Source organism: Aptenodytes forsteri, unplaced genomic scaffold (genome assembly GCF_000699145.1).
Source record: "Aptenodytes forsteri isolate BGI_AS27 unplaced genomic scaffold, ASM69914v1 Scaffold125, whole genome shotgun sequence".
In the NCBI taxonomy this organism is placed as follows: domain Eukaryota; kingdom Metazoa; phylum Chordata; class Aves; order Sphenisciformes; family Spheniscidae; genus Aptenodytes; species Aptenodytes forsteri.
In genome coordinates, this window is record NW_008794447.1 from 541,631 (window position 1) to 561,862 (window position 20,232).

The 20,232-nt window shown below is 36.3% G+C and overlaps 1 protein-coding gene across 1 annotated transcript in view; it reads left to right on the forward strand.

The window, feature by feature from the left end:
• PCDH10 (protocadherin 10) overlaps positions 1-19,751 on the forward strand; it is a 31,383-nt gene extending 11,632 nt beyond the window's left edge. Inside the window, 2 exon segments of the mRNA XM_009290328.1 lie at positions 1,659-1,964; positions 19,194-19,751. Of these exon segments, the coding sequence (XP_009288603.1) occupies positions 1,659-1,964; positions 19,194-19,198 (311 nt within the window). The 3' untranslated portion in view covers positions 19,199-19,751.
• Positions 19,752-20,232: the final 481 nt, after the last annotated feature.

Genomic DNA, 20,232 nt, shown 5'->3' on the forward strand with positions numbered 1-20,232 from the left:
GTTCACGTTTGCATTTTTCAACAGTTCACTGATCAGTAATTTATTTTCAGACTTCTGCATGCCAATTATCAATGCAAGGTTCTAATCGAAACTGGACCTAGCATTATATATTACTCAGTTTAAAATTAAAAAGTCATTATAAAGTGAGATTAAGCTGAGATAAAAAGCTTTTTTTCTTTCTTCATATTTTTTCTAAGTGACTGCCGAAACCAGGACAGTACTCAAGCGCTTGTTGATAGCTCAGAAAGATTCTTGCTTGCTGAAGAGATTGTTTTTTGTAGTGTGAGATATCGCATAAATATTATTAATATAAGTCAAATTGTGGTTCCAAACAGTGGCAGAATTCTTAATACTAATCCCCCCATTGGAGATCAGGCTAATCCAGTTCTTTACAATGTTGGCTGGTGAATGAGCTCCATTACATGAATCTTATTACAGCTGTTCAAAATTTTTTTTTCCTATTTCCCTTGCAAGTAGTGTCATTTTTTGTAATTCTAATGCAATGCTTGTAAATGCAATGTTTATAACAGATTTAGTTCAGTTTTGACATACACCTATTCTAAGACACTCAGTTCTTTTTATAAATACAAGAAAAAGATGTTTCTTCACTGTTCTGCTTTTCTGTACGATGTTGAACATCAACTTGGAGACGCTGGTATTTATTTTACTCCATGCCTATGATTTCATACACCATTCCTCTCAAAACAAGTATAATCCAACAACTTAGTGGCTCACAGTCAGGAAATACTCTTTTGGAAGGCCGATCTGAAGGTAGTCAATAGAAGCATAGCTTGTCATTTGAAATCTTAATAGCATTAAAGGATTTGTAAGCAAACAGTTCCATGTTGGCAGGGACAAGTGTTTGCTTATATAGGGGAAGCATTAACAATTTTGTCAATAGTATCCACAGCCATGTCTCATCGGACTATGGCTACCTTTGTACCGCTAATTACAGTAATTTATTACAGGCTTCTGTCCCATTACTTGGATGACTTGATGCGAGTAAGGACTGCTGCAGTAGCAATGAAGACTATGTCTGAAAGAATGATGTAACAATTGATTAAATAAGCCATCCTGATCACTTGAAAGCTGGATTCCTACTTTGTAAGATCTGCCTTTAATATCAATAGGCTCTATCTGTATACTAACGTATGCACAGATAATTCCTCTATAGGACTCATTAATATTCATTTTCATAAATGAAATCTGTGATTCCTCAATCAGGACATTTCATTTCTTTGGTCAGAGATACATTTATGTAGAAACAATTCCTTCATGTTCTTAAACAAGGATTTTCAACTGGTGAACCACAGACATCAACCTACAAGTGGAATTGAGCCTTATTTGAACGGGTTCTAGACAGTGAGATCTGCAAGTGATTTTGTGAGATAGAACCACCAATACCCTTCTTCTTGTGATATTTTTGTGTGTGTGTGACATTCTGGCATTTAGTTACGCTTATTAAATGGTGCCTTTGACTTCTGAAGACTGGACAATCAGATTTTTTTTTTGTTGAGGAGGTGGAAGTAGTGGAAGAAGTTCTGACGACATTTCTCTTTCCACTCTCTTTTTTCTCGGCATAATCTTTCTTATCTGTCAGCAGCTGTTCATGATGCTGAAGCTTATATCTGTAGTTTCTTTTTCTCTCATGCTTGCAGGCATGGATCTCTTCTCCAATTGCACGGAGGAATGTAAAGCACTGGGCCACTCAGATCGGTGCTGGATGCCTTCCTTTGTTCCATCTGATGGACGCCAAGCTGCAGATTACCGCAGCAATCTGCATGTACCTGGCATGGACTCCGTTCCAGACACTGAAGTGTTTGAAACACCAGAAGCCCAGCCGGGGGCAGAAAGGTCCTTCTCCACCTTCGGCAAAGAGAAGGCCCTTCACAACACTCTGGAGAGGAAGGAGTTGGATGGACTGCTGTCTAATACACGAGCGCCTTACAAACCACCCTATTTGAGTAAGTACTATTCAAAAAGCTGTATGAAAGTGTTCCCTTTGCGGGAATAAAAATTAGCTCTTTCTGCTGTTCATAGTAGGAATAATACAGACACAATTTTAGGAGTGGTGGGGAAAAATGGCTTCTCTTGGATTCAGGCACCACTGAAGAAGGCATTGTTCAGTGCTTTTAAAAAAAGACAAAACCTTGATTGTTTTTAGTGTGACATGATTGTCAACAACAAAAGTATCAGCTGATATTAGTGGGGGAGTTGCTCAATTTTGTTTTCTGCTGCTGGATTATTTTCAAAGTTTTCCTGGATAGATGGTTTAAACATTGACATTGCCAGGCTAACTTTTTTTAAGACTAAAATTAAGTCAAGAGAACTGTCCTAGGAGCTTCTTTTTATGATTGAGCAGTATCTTGTGAATAAACAGTATGCGTATTATTTTGAAGTAACTATTTACATAGTTAACATTAAGGGTTTGGAAGGGAGAAGATGAAACTTTTTGCTTTCGGTCTGATCATCTTTCAGCCTACATAGTATTGACTTTTGTCAGTGCTCCTTCGTGCCTTCTGTCTTGTTCCAAAATCTTGCCTCTTTCTTTAGTCACCTTTTGACTATGGTTGGGTGACATGAAAGAGTGTGATAGATCTCAAAAAGACCTTCATAATTCCTTTTGGAGTCTGGGCCAGTTCTAGAACCCTTGAGTAATACTTTGATCTAATATGTCTTTTCATTCTATTTAGCAGCCTTCCGTATTTTATTAGAGACTGTAATCTCCTTGACTTCAAGAGTTTATGATGTTTATCTCATCCAAATAAGCCAAAGATATTAACATTGCAATACCGACCCTTTAAAGCGACAAAAGTCTTTTAGGACAGCAGATCAGGGGTAAAAAAAGAATCTCACTGACTGGTATTAATTTATTTATTTTTATAACGCATTTAGTTGTTCTGAAAGGTGCTGCACTGGCAGCCCTGGCACGTGAAGATCTTTGCTACAGATCATTCTCAGCACAGACAGCTCCCTTCTTAATTAGCTGTCCAGGTATTTCAGTCCTTCAGAGAGGCCTTTTTACCACTTCACTCTTTAGATTTGCTTTACTGAAAGCTTCTAAATTTGGATACCAATTCTGGTATGTGAAAGCCATTCCTAAAAAACCTGTCCTGAGACAATCAGCTTATTTTGTGTAGGCTAAAATGTCAGGTGTCAATCATCTGGTCATACTCTAAAGACCAATGTGAAATTTCACTTAGCTGTGACCTAACGACTCATGACTCCGTCTTTCCCTATCTGGTCTTCCATCTTTTTCTTCTAAGAAACATTCTTTAGTACTAAGCTGTAATCTAGCAGTACTAATTTCATCTCTATCACTTCAGTTAAAAATGTGAGTTTTGTAGCACTGATGGTGTAATCACAACAGAGTTCCGATGCAGTAAGTGCATTACAATGATGATTATATCTGGTGACACCACAATGGTAGTTCTGTTCTGTTTTGTTCTAGGCTTGGGAGTTTTATTTCAAATAACAATGAAATACTTTTTACTGATAGCTTAGGGATTTTAAATTTTGTTCAGCTAACATAAGTAATATTGTTGAACAATGTGTTTACACATAGATATTGGTCTACATTTTACACTTTTCTGCTGTAAGGGCATAAAAAATTGGAGGTAAAATGTCAGAAGTAAATAATATAAATGAGTGGTATCACGTAATACACACCTGAGAATCCAGATTTAGTTTCGCTTTTTTTCTTTGAACCTGAAAGCTAAAACTGCTACAAAACAAGAGTAATATTTCTCTGTTTTATTTTCCTTATTTAATATTTTCTTTAGTAAAATTTTAGATTACAATTGTATAGCAAATAACAGGAGCAAAGAAAAGAAAGTGAGATAGTTGTAGCAATGAGTAAATAATTCATTATTAATAATGTATTCAATGAATAAGGCAAGAGGAATGCATAAGAGGAAGTTGATTCAGGAAGGAACTTTAGTTGAGCCACTGGGTAATTGCAATTGTAATAAAAATAAATTCAGCTTCTTAACAAAGAAGATCATATCAAAATCAGTTTGTCAGTAGAACGCTTTTTTTTAAAGAAGTTATTAAAATGTATGAAACAGGACCCTCATATTCAGCAAAAATACTGTATAAAAAGTTGCAGCATGTATGAAAACGGCCTATATGAAAAATCAGTTGCAAAGAAGAAAAAGTATATCGCAGAATACACAAACTATTTGAACTAAAAAGGTCTCTTGGAAAAAAAAAAGAGAGATTCTTAAGCAAAATGATCAGAAAAGCGCGTAAGTTCTAGCAGGTAAACTTTAGGATAGTAATTAGTGGAGACAAGAGGGACTTCTTAGAGCAAATAGCCAAAGGCATGCAAATAAATATAGACAATTTTTAAGATGTCAAGTGTAGTAAACTAGGAGAGAATTGGTGGGCCTCTTGAGCTGCAGTTAGTGAGGACAAGGACGTTGCAGAGATTCTAAACTGTTTCTTCGCATTTGTATTTACCAGAGGAGGGACGGAGAAAGAAAGACAGGCATATTTAGGAAGTCACCCATCCCAGGTAACCGTTTCAAATAAATGTGCAAGACTGAGTCATGGAAGAGGAGGATGTTGAAAAATTGACTAAAACAAATAGGAAGAACTCAGTGGATTATGTGCGTTTTTTAATTTTCAGTTTCTAACAAAAGCTGTTAACCGAAGAATGTCAGAAGTTGTGTTTATCGTTAAAAAAGGTACTAGAAAATCTTGTAAATTAGAGACCAGTGAGAAACCTTAACATAGGACATAAAATTGTAACTCAGGGGTTTTAGGAACAAGATAGCTGGCATCTGTCCAGGAAATTGCACAGAAAGATTGTCAATCTTTTGATAGAGTAGGTGAGAATTAATCGACATAGTGTATTTGAACTGTCAAAAAAAACCCTTTAGCATAGCTTCTGTGTAGTAGAAGAAACTACTAAAGTAAGCAAGTGTTGTCACAGGGCAAAGCATTACCAGATTCTCTGTGCCTAAGAGACAAAAATCATAAGGATAATGGAACATTTTAGCAGAAGCAGAGTTCCCCAAGTGTCTATGCAGAGATCCATGGAGTTTAAAAAATTATAAGAGACAAATCATAAGGATAATGGAACATTTTAGCAGAAGCAGAGTTCCCCAAGTGTCTATGCAGAGATCCATGGAGTGTTAATGACATAAAATGGTTTAGGTCAATCAAGTCTCTAATAGACTACATATGCCCACATTGTGCAGTGAAGCACGGTCCGGAAAACTCAGTCTGCTTCTGACCTAGCTCGCTCTGGAATTGACAGCTGCAGAGCAGTGTCAGCACGGTGGAATAGCTGAGCAAACGTACTTGTTTAAGTTGTGCCGTTAGTGCAATAGCTGCAAACGTAAACCAGTAGCTCTACGTAGAGCTTTCACTGTGCCATATGAGTGTATCTACTCAAGTTTGTGTCTGCTTGGTGATTCCTGCACTGAGTTCCAATGGGTACGTTCAGTGCAGAACCTTAGAAAAGACAGATGAGGAAGGCGATGTGTATTATCATGAGAAATTTGAACTCTTCTTGAGAAAAAAGACCATGGAATAATTCCCTGAAAAGTGTCCCCCAATGTACAAGGCCAGCAAGAAGGAAATAAAATGCCAGGTTGTAAAAAGAAATTGAATTGAAAATACACTGAAAAAGTATTACAAAACCCTTACACAAAACCTATCCCTATGTTGCTCTAGCCTGTCTACTCATTCCATAGAAAGACATGGCATAACGGCAAAAATACTGAAAATATTTCTATGCAAAGTCATATCAAAAGCTTAGTACTAATTAATTTAGACAAGCTGTGATAGGGACATGAAGTAAACAGGAGACTGCATGAAAACAGAGAAGGTAAGCTGGGCGCTTTCGTTTGCCATTCTCAGTGACAAGAGAGCAGCAAGGCAGCGAAGCAATTGAAGGGCAACCAGGTCATGAACTGATAAGATCATATACATTTGATAAAATGATACACATTTGACACAAATAATACAGTAATCTGTCAAATTTATGTTTATGGGGTATGATTGAAAGCAAAGGCTTAACAGTGGGGATTTGGGTGTTTGCTTCTCTGTTGTTTGAGGTTTAGGTCACTGCATGGATAAATGAAAACAGCAGCAGCTATATTACAAATTATAATGTAGAAAAAGATATAAATCCTCATACTTGAAAGGGTTTCTTTATGTCCCATTATCAAATTTTCACCTTACTGGTCTAAGCCATTGGACTTATTAATACACCGATTTCCACATAAACATACATATTCTGTATATTATTCTGAGCAGAATACACTAAAAGTAGATCTCTTTTTACTCAAATAATATATTTTGAAGAATATACTTTTTACATATGTTTTAAGTATTTATTATGAATACAAGTTATAAAATTGTGATAAAATCAATAAATTGTAGGGGGTTTGAAAACAGTTTTCTCATAGCGTGACTCCAGGATTCTTCTAACTTGCATATTCTTCTTACTGCGTAATTTACACTTATTTCTTCTTATTCATCCACGTGATTTGAAGACTGCCTTTCTGCAAACAGTTAAGAAATTTTCATAATGACTTGAATGTTCGTAAAACATGAAAGAGATTCTGAACTTGACTGGAGAAAATAAAATAAGTGAAATAATACCGGTAAGGAAAATAAAATGTAGCTTTTGAACAATTCCTATATTTTTAAAATAGATTCTAACCATTTCTATCTAATTTTTCATTCAGTAGTGGTTATAGTAGCCATTATTTTTTTAAGTATTTTTACTGTAGTGACCAAAAACCCTAATCCAAGATTCAAACTCTGTTGTACCAGATTCTGTAGGATATCTAACAGAGACTATCTTCACAATGAATACCTGATCAGTCTGATTCTGATCTATTTCTAATACTTCGGACCAGGTCCTGAGATGGTAACAGTGGGAATAGCACCATTACATCCCTCTCAGTAGTGTTTTGGTCTATAGTTGATGATAAGAAGTAGCTTCCCCCCCCCCCCCCCCCTCTCCGGTAATTGTGGATCATTTTAGATGTGCATTTCTTTTATAATATTTTAGAGCTTTCCTAAAGTTACATACCGACATTAGTCATAGAATATTTTTTTCTTCCTACTAAGAGGTTAGGATTTTTTTTATATATGAAAACAGTCAAATATTGCCATAATACCTTAACTTTCTATGTAGAAATGCTTATTTTGCTCTAAAAAAATGACTCTGGCATAGCTTAATCTACTTTGGAAGCACGTTAAAATAAACTACATAAAGGCACAATTTACTACACAGAATAACAAGGAGACATTCTGGAATAACAATTGTGTTCTAAAGTAGCCCCCTAATTAGCTCTGCAATATTTTCTACATACACGCAAGCATCTTCATCTTCACTGATGAAACTATATCATTATCATGGTAATTATTGCCAACACCGTCAACGTATTTTATGGATGAATCAGGATTTTATCATGTTAGGTATGACATATACATAGAGACAGAATAAAAAAGCTGATCTCTTCCCCAAAGAGCTGGCCGCCTAAGCAAGGTGAAGCGGAAGGGAAAATAATCCCGTTCTTTGGCTAACTGTTTTGATTTGTGTGGCACGGTTACTAAACATCAACGCTACCTTTGATAGTTGCATATAGGTCTGGGCTTGCAGAGTCAAATGATTTGCACGAGACTTGTTTGTATCATCCAAAAAAATTTAAAGGTGAGCTTGTCCTCATTCTGTGCCTCTGTTTCTTAGCCTGGATAGCCATTGACTCACTCTGCAGTAGAGGTACAATGAAGGTCTGTACGCAGTCAGGGAGATTGGGCTTGGATCTGAGCACAAGTCCCTATGTTTATGTGAAAGTATACATGTAGTCCAAGGTTCTCGTTCTACGAAATATTTGTCACCTGCTCAACTTGACCTACCCAAGTCAAGTTGGTTTACAAATAACATTAAAAAGCTTTCAAAAGTCTTTGCACAGTGGAATGTTTAGGAATTGGACCATCAATTTATTTCAAATAATGTGCCACAGAGCTAGCACAAAGAACGGTTTAACTTACAACCATTATCCATCTCCCTGAATTAGATTAGAACAAATGACCTAGAGGAGAAAAATCTTCATGTCTTTATACCAGGACAAGAAGTGTTTCATAAGCCTTTGATTATTTTTCAAAGGAATAAAAAAAGTGTTTCTGTATGGCAGGATATAAAACAAAGTTTTCAGCTGATGTTTAACATAAATATATGAAAAGATGTTTTAAGCAAGAATTCTTTACTGTTTTGGAAAAGTTTCCTCAAAAAAAGAAGGAAATTACAAAATTGTACAATTAATGTGATGGAAGAAGAATTTTCTTTGTTTTTTTGTTTCGTTACATCTCATTTCTGGAAATTATTTGTGTAGTTTTATCACAGCTGTGATAGACATGATAGCATTACATTTGCATAAACATAAATAACAGCTATTTTGAATGGGACACGATTAATTTTTTAAAATGAGGCCTTTTGCTTTTAGAATTAGCCTACTTGATTTCTAATACAAATCAGGTAAACTTGTGAGCTGTCTGATCCCTTCATTAATCATTTTTAACTCAATTTGTGATTTTCACACATACTTGAAGTAAAAATGCACAGAAGTAAAAGCAAACAAATTAGCACCAATAAGTTGCACGTACATATTACAGGTCTTGGGGTGAGAAGAAAGAAAACATTGTAATGCTGGATTAAAAAAGAAAAAAAGGAAGTTGCATTGAAATGCAATTTTTATTGGTATGAATAAACAAATGATATGTGCATAGTAAAAGAGTTGTTCCTTTGTGAATAGTATAGTTTTGTGCTCAAAAAGCATGTTAAAATTGTATCTTTCAACTTTAAATCTGATCTGCATAGCTGCATATCCTGCATATCCTGTCACAGACAGTGGAACTCTCCACTTATATTCAGGAATTTATCTCTGGGACAGGATACAGCTCTCATTTCTGCACAAATGAGAATGCTGAGCAATTTTGCATGTACAGTCAAAAATGGAGGCCGAGTTGAAAAGCCAACATCTAATAATGCTAAGAAGCCTAATTGAATACTTTTCCTTTTCTAAAGAGTCTAATAGACCATTCCCATTTTTGCTGTATCTGAAACTCTAAATAAAGATTTATTCGCTTATACCTCATGTTTGCCGCTTCAGAGACATCATCTCTATTAGGTAAATAAAGCTTACAAAAAAAACCCCAAACCTGAAATAAATCTTAAACAGGTAATGCTAATGAAAATATAATAAGGGGAGAGCAAGACTATGATGTATTTTGACTCATTATTGTAGGTACTCTATGATCTTGAATAAACCACTTAGGGTGATTCACTGTTCAATGACTATTGCATAACTTCTGAAAGGTATTTGTATCTCACGTTCATGACTGGTTTGCATTCTTCATCTGAACGTATTCCTCTTGCAGCTATCGCTCAAAGGGAAAAGCACTTACAGAGTATTACTGCAATAATAGAAAGGAAACGGATAATTCAGAAAGCAAAATTAGAAAGGAATATATAAATATGCAAAGATAACTTGGCTGTAGCCCAATAAAACCTATAAATTACATTATTTTTATTGATTTTTATGAAAATAATGAACATAAAAAGAAATAAGCATTCTTCTTTTACTTTTAAAGCACAGGTGTTAGCTGTTGTATTTAAATACTATTTGCTTGAATCTCTTTATGTAACTGTGATCTTGGACAGAACTTACAGTACCCTGTACTGTACAAAATACCGATACAAAAACATACCCGTTATTAGGTTTACATAGCATCTTTTATCTTAGACAACTCCAGAGCTCTTTGCAACTGCAGTGCAGGAAAATAATTGAAAAAGTTAAAAAAACTTGAGTAACTTTTATTTGAAAGAAAATTATATTTTTAGTTTGTCTTAAAAAATATATCATTTCAACTATTTCTTTTCCTCTAATAGCAATAAAAGTCTGTATTTGCCAGTTCTGACTGGAACACATAGAAGTCTCGTATATCTAACTATCTCAGACTGGTGCTATATTTATTCATTTATGTCAATTTTGAGAGTGCTTTTGTCTGCCGTGAATATACCATCTGTGGGGATTTTTTTTAAAGTAATGAAATACCATTTTCTGGATTCCTACCAGCGGAATATGAAAAAAAACCAGCAGAAAGATTGCTTGAAACTTTAGGAGTAATTTTTGCGATTACTGTGTTATGCTGGTTTAAAATTCCAAAATGCCTCTTGTCCTATAAATTCAAATCCTATGACAAAAGTAATTTAGCCACTTACGCACACGAGTCTCTTTGGAAAGCAATGAGATGTTTGCAGTTAAAACTTTCAGGGGCACTACAGTTATTTATTTTTGATAGGCAAATTCTATTCATTATGAATAAATGCTATTCTTAAATGTACAAACCTCCTTATTGTGACAGTCAGGAGCTGGAGAACTGAACGTGTGCCTAATCTTGGGTCTACGCGCAGCAAAGTCTTTTCCTCTCTGCTTGCCTCTATCTGAGGAACTCCTTGGCCTGCACAGCAGAGGAAATTATTCTTGTTTCTGGCTCTTTTGCCGCACACAATAACTCTGATTTTCCACTGTCATTTCCACCCCTTTCATTTTTGAGGGCTTCCCTTCCTTTTTTTTTTTTTTTTCTTCACCAAAGGAGGAAAAATAGGGAAAGCCATTTAAGGAATGCAACAAATAGCCAGTAAGAGAAGGAACTGCACCTATTTACCGTGTTTGGACAAGCACACTATAGGGATCGGTGTTGCTATTTATCTGGCAAGCCTGTAAACAGCTCTATTTGTACACTAGCCACCGAGAATCCACAGTTTCATGCTAGCAGTAGGATGACTGCTGCTGGGAAGTAGCTGTCAATGTATTTGATTTGTTTTAGAAACATAGTGTGGTGAAGTCAGAAGAGTGAAAAATGATGTATTTGGTACCTTCTTGTAAGGCAGGAAGTTGGAGATACAGACAATTAGAATATAATTTTTAACTTCAATACCTAATAAATTGTTGGACGAACTAAATACGACGATAGTAATCAATGTGGATTCACTGAACATCCAAACTCTCCTAAGGTAATTTAATTTCTTTCTTTGATAGGGTAATGGTCTTTATTGGTTGAAGAAAATATTGTGGACATGGGGAAGCAAATCTTCAGAACTTGCTTCCTAAATTCTGCCTGAAAATTACGTGCATGTATGAGTTGCAAGAGTAAATCTGCATTTCTTGCATACACATGAATCTATTTCATATGTGTAAATGATGTTGTTTTACATGACATTTTCACAGGTTATCAGGAGTAATGTGGATTAGAAAGGAAAAAAAATGGATGCAGAGTAGATTCACCAAAGAAGTTACGGGGATGACAGACTCCTGTTTTAGCAAGTGACCCGAGTCCTCTGACTTGATCTTTTCACCTCCAGCATCATGGCTGCATTCAGCACTGGAAAAGGATTCATTATGAAACTGCTTGAATGCAACCTTTCTTTATTCATAAGGAATTTTATAGATGCTGATATTGTGGATTCATCTGACGTCAGAGTAAAATTCTGTCACTTTGTGACTTTTTTAGTCGCCTATTTGTGCTTTAATTTGACATCCATCTATTCTCAATTGGAATTAGAAGACAATTGAATGTAGCTGCACACAGCTGTGGGTATCGATAGGAATTGAGATCTAAAAAAGTTCTTGCTTACGAATGAGATGCAGTAATAACTTTTTCCCTGCTCTACTTGAGATAAAGTGCTGTGTGCTTTGTACTTGCAATATTGTTTATGTCCAACATGGCTACGCTACTTCCAATTAATTAAACAGGATCCTTCCCAGCACTGGAATGTTATGGTCCGTACTCTTACACTCTCTGGCATGCCTTTAGCCTGTGTCAACTAGCTTTCTTCCCTAACAAGTCCTGGGCATGGTGCAGGGGTGTCAGAACATGGGCCGGGGACCATTCCTCAGAGCAGATTGAATGTGATCACACTATATGGCCGCCATATATTGCTCGATATGGCTGAGAAATTTTAATAATGTAGATATAAATCATTCCATTCTGATAGTCTTAAGTGACAAAGAATGGTCATGGGCAAATTTCATTAATGGATAGAAACGGAGCCACAATGTCTTTTTGAATAAGAGAAGTTTTGAAAGTATTGTGAGAAGTTTTTATGATACACTTAAGTATGTTGGTAAACTGGGAAGGACTCTCTGAAATCTGAGTGTATGCTGCTCATGAAAAACAATGTTAAGTACTGTGCTTTAGAACTGGAATATAAAACGTTCACAAAAAGAGAGGACTGTGCTTTAGAAATGGAATATAAAACGTTCACAAAAAGAGAGGGGACATACCTGCCAGATCCTAATGCCACCTAATCCCTGCTAGGAGAGAGGGGTGGTGGAAAAAACATCATGGCAAAGATAAATTGGATAGGAATACACAGTCTGATGCTGATGTAATACTGTAATGCATGTTACCTCATGTAAGAACAAGTAAATTTAATTATTTCAGGCCAAATCCAGCACGATTAATTTAGGCACCTCTGAAGGCCACCAAACGGTGACTTGTAGATGTCTGCTTCTCCCTGGAATCTATAGGAAACTTAGGCACTTAAGAGCAATTTAGGAGGAATGGTTCATATCCCTCCTCCCCAGGGCACTGAAAATTTTAAGTCACACTGTAGCCAGCCTTTAGTGTATTCTGCATTGGTTAACTCTCAGACTGACATGTTCATTTTCAGGCTTGTCAGCTTAAGGAGATGTATATTGTAGATTTCAGAAGAGTGCAATAAGCTGGTGAATTTTGAATAAAAAACCCCAAAACCGCATGGAGGAAGAAGAAAAGAAGGCTGAGGAGAAGAAATGATTGTTGCATACAAATACATAAGCATTTTCTGTAAGAAGAGAAGGGAATCAAATACTGGTATTACTAAGGATAGTACCAAAATCATTAGCTTACAGTCAATCGGGGAGAATGTGAATTTGCTACTAGAACATTTATGCAATTAGAATAAGTTGTTGATGGAGAATTTGGAAATATTCTTAGGGAATATGGTCTGTGCTAAGTTTGACATACATCAGGAATAATTTAGGAGTTATTTAATTGGTCTTAATACAGTACATAATTATAAGAACTCTTGCAAAATTAACTATTCCATGATTCTCTGAATAGAATGGTGATGTCATGTATTATCTTTAGTGTTTTCAGTTAGATAATATGGTTATAATGGTACAGAAAGATGAAAATGCTTTCTTCTGCTCACTGTATCTTGTGGGAAAACTGTCTTTGGTATTTTTATGGTACATTACAGAATATAGCTTAGCACTTTGTGTGCTGAATTGTAGTAACTAAAAAGCATTGCTTCTGTAGTAAATAATGGCAACCAGAGATAAATCAAATCTGACATGTACTATGCCACTGGGCTGTTGCTGGCAGTGAAAAAAAAAAATTGTCAGCATTTAGAACAGAAAATCAAATGCACATAAAAGTATCTTATGTGCCACAGAGCATTGATGACAAAATCCAGGACTTGATTCAAAAGGAAGTCCTTCTTAATCGTACGTTTAATGTAAAGCACGTGTTGATTGAGGTCAGTGCTTAAACTTAAGCCTATGCTTGAGGATAGTCCTAAACAGAGAGAAATTTTATCTGGTGCTTACATGAACTGGGACTTGGATACTTATTCTTAAGAACTGAAATGCTTTTTTCTTTTTTCAGAGGATCAGCTAAGTCCAGGTAGAATATAAATCTCAGAGCACTCAATAGCACCAGAGAAACATTATTTCAGTGACTGTTATAATGTGTCAACATTTGTATCAGGTATCCCACTTGCCATATGAAAATATTTACCAAGACATGTTCCAAACATCAAAAATATCTTTTAAGTATGTATTTTCCTATCTTGAAATGAAGCTAATAGAAGTGGCAATATGTGTCAGTCAGAATTTGGTCAATAAACTTTTTTCAAAAAAGAGTGATAATCTGTCTAAGTGATTGATACAGAATTCAACACTATGTTCAAATTTGAAAAGTGGCACTTTTGTCCTTAAGTGCAAAGGACAAACCTCTTTCCCCCTTTTCATGGAGTAGGTAACACTATTTGTCATGCTCACTAGATTACGGCCAGTGCAGTGTCCACCACTGGCAAATTTTGGCTTGGCTGGGAATCACTGTTTCTTGAACTGATTTAAATGAATATAGACATGGAAATGTATGCCCTTAATGCGAGACAAAAGGGAAGGACAATATATGTGGTTACATTGTTTACTTTATGCAAAAGATAGCTTTTTGGCATAATCATCTTTGCTCCAGAAGTAAAGATGTATTCTCAAAGGAAGGAAAGATTTTAATGGTCTGGGGGGTTTATTTATTTAGCTAAAAGCAAGTCTGTTTCCAGAAAAGATTCAGTGCAACAATTACAAACTTTTGCATTTTGGCCTACTTTATTTATTCACAGCCTGAAGACCTAATGCTCACAGATTTTTTTTTTGTTTCACATGAAATCTGGGTAATCGTACCCATCAGTCCAAATGCTGTTTGTTTATTTTAGAAACAATATTTATATTTTGGGTTTCGCAGATGCCAGAAAGAACATTTCAGTCATGCTGAATTCCATGTCTTTACTAGGGACAAATTCTCCCTTGGTGCAACTTACGTGTTCACATGCAGGAGCTTCTCCTGCCTTCCCTATCTTGTCAGATGCCAGAAATGGCCGGAGAGAATGCGGTCTCATTCGTACCTAACTCCCTTGGTGGCCTTCAGGAGTCTTCAGACGTATACATAAGCACATAAGCAGTGGCCACCAGAGCCAGCTGACTCACTGACATTAGGGGGGGAGTTGGCTTTTTTTGTTTTTTAAAGTACAAAAGTAAGTATGTTCCATCTTCCTTTTTTCAACTATTTGATATAATACAGAGTCAACAAAACCGCATTAACTGTGTAAAATGTAACAGGGGCATCTGGAACGCAAACTGTGTTGTCCAAGTGTGCTCTGCAGAGTACATAGATTTGAAGCACAAAGACTCTTAACTAAAGCCTTGAAAGAAAAGGAAAAAAAAAGCTCCCCTTAAACTAATTCATGAGGAAAAGATATATGAGAAAAATAATATTATTCTCATATTTGTGTACCAAAGTTTATCGGACTGGATAAGACAATCTCTTTTTATAATGCCATTAGTGGAGTTTTCATAAAATATTATTAGCAATGCTTTAAAAAACTTCTTTAAGTAATAGCTCATTTGAAAAAAAAAAAGACTTTGTGGATTGCAAAAGATACTGAATTGACACCTGCAATGACTGGAATACTTTTTTATCCACAGAACATGGGTGGCAGCAGAGTAATCCCCATCCTACATCCCCCAGCCCCAGCCGCGTGTCTCACCCTTTACCTGGATACACCACTACAAAGGGTGAGGGAGCTATGGTAGTTTACTCTGCATTCCCATTCACTTGTTGACCTCTTTCCAAAAATATAGTTGCTGGTAACTGAACTAGAGCTCCAGGTTAACTGAAACGGCCAGGTGGTTTCACGTAGAATACCTTCTACCACTACTTAAATCCTGGTCTCTCTTCAATTGGGCTGAGTTAAAACAAGAATGCCGAATTTACGGTCTGTTGGTTGTCACTAGAATTATCCATTCCTGGCTCTGTCAAAGCTAATGGGACTTGAAGGGCAATATTTCATCTGCTACAGTTAATGTATAGACTGTAAAGCAAACCATAAAAATAGAAAAAGAGTTAAAATTAATAATGCAAATTTAAAACCAACATTGCCATAACATATATGAGGTAATTAACTCCTTTTTAAATTATTGTTCACTGCAAGTGAAAGGCATTCACTGTAAAGCCTGAATAGCTGGGCTATTTCTGAGTGGAACGCAGGAGATTACAGCCTCCCGTAATCTCTGCATCAGTTGCAGTGTTGCGTGGGGACCACCTGATCTGCATGAATGTGGCATGGTGAGGCACGCTTTTTTTTACAGGGGACCCACAAGAAAAAACGTAATGCATTGAGTGCTTGCATAGAAGCCCGTATCTGAAAGCCCATATGAAGACAAATATTACTTGGATATTGTGCTAACTTACAGAATTTGGATCTGAAATAGCAAGATGACAGTTTACGTACTGGCTTTTCCCCCTGCTCTCCTGTTGCATAGCTTGCTTTGATTTAAAAGAGATTTGTTTAGGTTCAAGTGTCTTCTTTCTCCTAAGTGAAGGGGGATCAGCAATATTTCTGTAACAGCAGCAGCATGCCTGGCATTTGATGTTTTTTGGAGATTTTATTATCCAGGGGTTCATTTGGATCTTTAGACTGTTGGCACTTGGGGGAACTCAGCAGTCATTCCGTTACAGCAGATATAATGCTGCGGGAGTTTCCAGAGCTCTCAAATATAGCATAGAGTGAAAGAGACAATAGTTATAAAAGGTATAGGATGCGTCTTCTTTTGCTGCTTTGGTTGCCAGCTGTGGAGGGACGCAGTGGGCCTTCTCTTCGTCCTAGTTAGATTAGCTAGCAATACTAAGCAGGGGAAAATTTTTATTCATGGGGTTTGAAGGTCTTCCAAGTACAGGCAATCCCTTCTAGGGTTTGCCAAAAGAGGAAATGTATATGACTGTATTCATGGCTGTAAAGCAGTAGTCTGATATCAAGTTTGGATGCAATAGGATGATTCACAACAGGGTGAAAGGAAGATTTATTAAAGAGACTAGGGCTTTAGAGTATTTTCTGTTCCTTTCTGATTCAAAAGCTAGGAATAATCATTGCATACTTAATTTTCTTTTTTCTGTTTCTTATGTTAGTGTTTTTAATTTCTTTTTCTGTTCATCTACTGCTGATGTCTTTACATGTCTTCCCTTGTCAGTCTACACAGAACTAGCTCTCTGTGAATGGGAGGCTTACTAATGTGTACTGAGGAACAAATGAATCTTAATATATTTTTGCTGGGGTTTATTTCCAGTTTTTATTGCAATTTTATGCTTTAAGCGCTCTTACTGTAACACTCAAAATCTTTGTTAAGGTCTTTGAGGAAGGATCAATAGTCAGTACAGCACAAATCTTGTACCCTAAGAATTTTAATTGGAATACTTGTGATTATTTAATCATCTTGTTTGCCTCAAACACTATTAGAATATATGTACAAATAGTAGAATTACATTAACAGAATTCTGAAACTGCTTATTATTAAAACCCTCTTTCTAACTAATACCCGTACTCACACAGACTTGAAGCTTCCCTATGCACTAGTTTGAGAGTTCGGAACAGGAGATAAAATAGGGATGAAAGAGAGAGCTGTGATCTCAGAGGAGATATTAGGCACCAGAAATTATGGTGTTCTTGTTCCAGCTCTTACACTGACTCTGATACTTCCATTTCTATAGCACTTGCCATCTCTGGATCTCAAAGTGGATTATAAAGAATAGTGCTTTAAACCTTCCTGCACCTCTAGGAGATAGGTAAGCAATATTATTCCCATTTTACAGATGGAGAAGTTGTGATACAGAGAGGCTCAGTGTTTCTTATTAAAGTTTATTTATGAACACACATGCATGCACATACACAGAGCCAGAAACGGATGTCAGAACTTTCATTGCCCCCTGTTTTAAGCTAAGTCCATCCTCCTTTCCATTTAACCTCTCTGATTTATATTCCCCATCTGTAAAAAGACGGAAAGTCGTATAGACATGGAGAGATTTGCTTGCACATAAATTTCTGTGCAAAAACAGAAAAAAAAAACCCATGGAGGACGAAAGTTGCCTTTGAAATCCAATGCATTTTATGTGTTGGCAGAGGATACTTGGGGATTCGGGACAAGGATTTTTGTAGGTGGGGAGAGTTGCAGGTGTTCTGCACCCTGATGTGTAATATTTAGTTATTGCTATAAAATAGCCCAATTGTTTTGTAATATAAGCATATTAACGGAAGTTTAAAAATTAAAAAATGCACTAATTTACATGGCAAAAGACGAGACACAGCCAGTAACTCTCTCTCTGTATTATCTGAAAGAATATTGTAAACAGATTTTGCTGTGCACCCCAAGTGCCACATCAACACCACCAATGCACTGGCTCAGACAGGATTAGGACAGCAGTGCTGCATGAAAGCAGCAGTTGCCCCGGCTGCGTATCTGTATAGTTTTCTCCCATGTAAGTCCTACTGTGTCTGTGCTGCAGCGTGAGCTCCTCAATGGCAGGCAGCACTCTAGAGTACTGCACTTACAAAAAAGTTTTGAAGATCAAATATAAGTCTTGTTATTACTATTATTGGAACGATTGCTTCTTGTAATATTTAAAAAGATATTTTAAACGATGTCTAGAAACTTGATTGGTCTGATCATATACTGCATCAAAACATCATGAAGATTCCTATCTCATTAATCTTAACTACAATGTTAAAAAAATATCTTGCAGAAGCTTTTAAAAATCCTTTCTAATTCTGCTACTAATTTGCTACAGAATTGAAACATCCAAAACATAATATATTAGATGTTTTAATTTTAATGTTAATAACACATCTGGCAATTGTCCGTATGTTGAACAGACAGCTTATATATAAATGTTTTTCACATTTTTCTGCGTGCATCCTATGGCATAGGCAGGCTAGATTAGACGAACATACAACACCCATGTTAACATTTTCCTGTAAGTAATCTAACTTCCCTGTGATACAGTAGATACATTTCGTATGTTTACTAGTGAATATATATAGTGAATAAGTATGGCTAATGTATATGTTAAATGGAACGGAGACTGGATGTGTTTGTGTGTCAGCATGCAAGCATCAACATGTATACATGGATGGCTTGATTCAAAGATTCATTCTAAAGTTAAGATCCCTTTTTGTTTTAGTTGTAACACTTCATGCACAGAAATATACTGAATTTCAGGTGGGGATTTAGTTGATTTACTAAACAATAATGATGATGATGATGATGATAATACTTCAGCAAGCGAGTTAGTTCCTTGCCTCGACTTCATGTGTGACTGAGATCAGAATTTAACCCAGGGTCTTCCTGAATGCTAGTACAAATCATTTGTTACCTTTGCTCCCAGTCGCAGTTAAAATAGCCAGTGTCTTGAGGTAACATAGCTACCACAGCTGGTGGATTGGGATATGGGTTTGCTAATGCATTGACCTTCTTCATCTGTGTAACGCAAGTTAATTTCCAGCCTGACAGTAAATGCTGAAATTTGAATTGTAGCACTAATGCACCATTTTTTCATCTCTGTCAAACCAGACTAAAGGGTCGTTTGGTGATGAGGATAATGGTTCACTTTGAAAGAGAAGGAAAACCGGCTTCTGAATCTTTGGGGGATTCTAGATCTTGCTTCAAATAACAAGATGAACTAGGAAAAAATAGGCTTGGAAATTCCAGTAATATTGAACCTGCAAGTCTGACTATTTGCCTTGTTCTTACACTGATTCGGTATAGGCACATCATTGGAATACTTGCCATGACATGTTAGACAGAATAATGAAACAGCATGTGAAGTTTGGTTTTCAGGCTATCAAGCCTCAAAAAGACTTTTCTCTGAAAATTAAACTGTTTGCCTCAATGGGAATTCTAAGCGACAGTTTGTGACAAGGTTTGATTGTTTCTCTACACTCTTAAGAAATACTAAACCTAAGAACTGTTGGAGACTGATTTTTTTTTTTCTTCTCTCAGAAGTGTCTTTCTTTCTTTCCTGCAGCACGGAAAAGGATATGCTAGTCACTTCTACAGGACTTACCTGAAGCAGCATGATTTGCACAAAAGTCGACCAACAAAAAGCATCAACTTTCAACTTCATTATCTTGGCCATCCAGTTCTGTGTAACTGAAGGATTTGTGTGCTGTTGGAGACATCATGGCCGACAATAGGACCTAATTGCTCTCAGCAGGCCTGAGAAATGAGTTGAAATGTGTAGAACTGTAGAAACTTCAGAGGCAACTGCCTATCTGATCAGTGTGTGCCTGTTTACAGCACTATATATCTTTCTCTCTCCAAAATGTCACTGAGCCCTTTAGATGTTTATATTCACCACAAGAAGCCAATCGTACAGATAAAAGAAATGTGCATTATAAATGCAATATCACTGTTTTAAACTTGACTGTTTTATATTATTTTTGTGTGATCGAGTGTTCCCCAAACTATTCCAACTTTACAAGAGAGATTGTGATCATGTTCTTTTCACCTGTGGGTCATAAAAATGTTGTTAATCTGAAGACCCACAAAATTATCAAAGACATTCTGTAGTTTATACACCGTGTTGCAAAGTGTTTACTGTACTATTTCA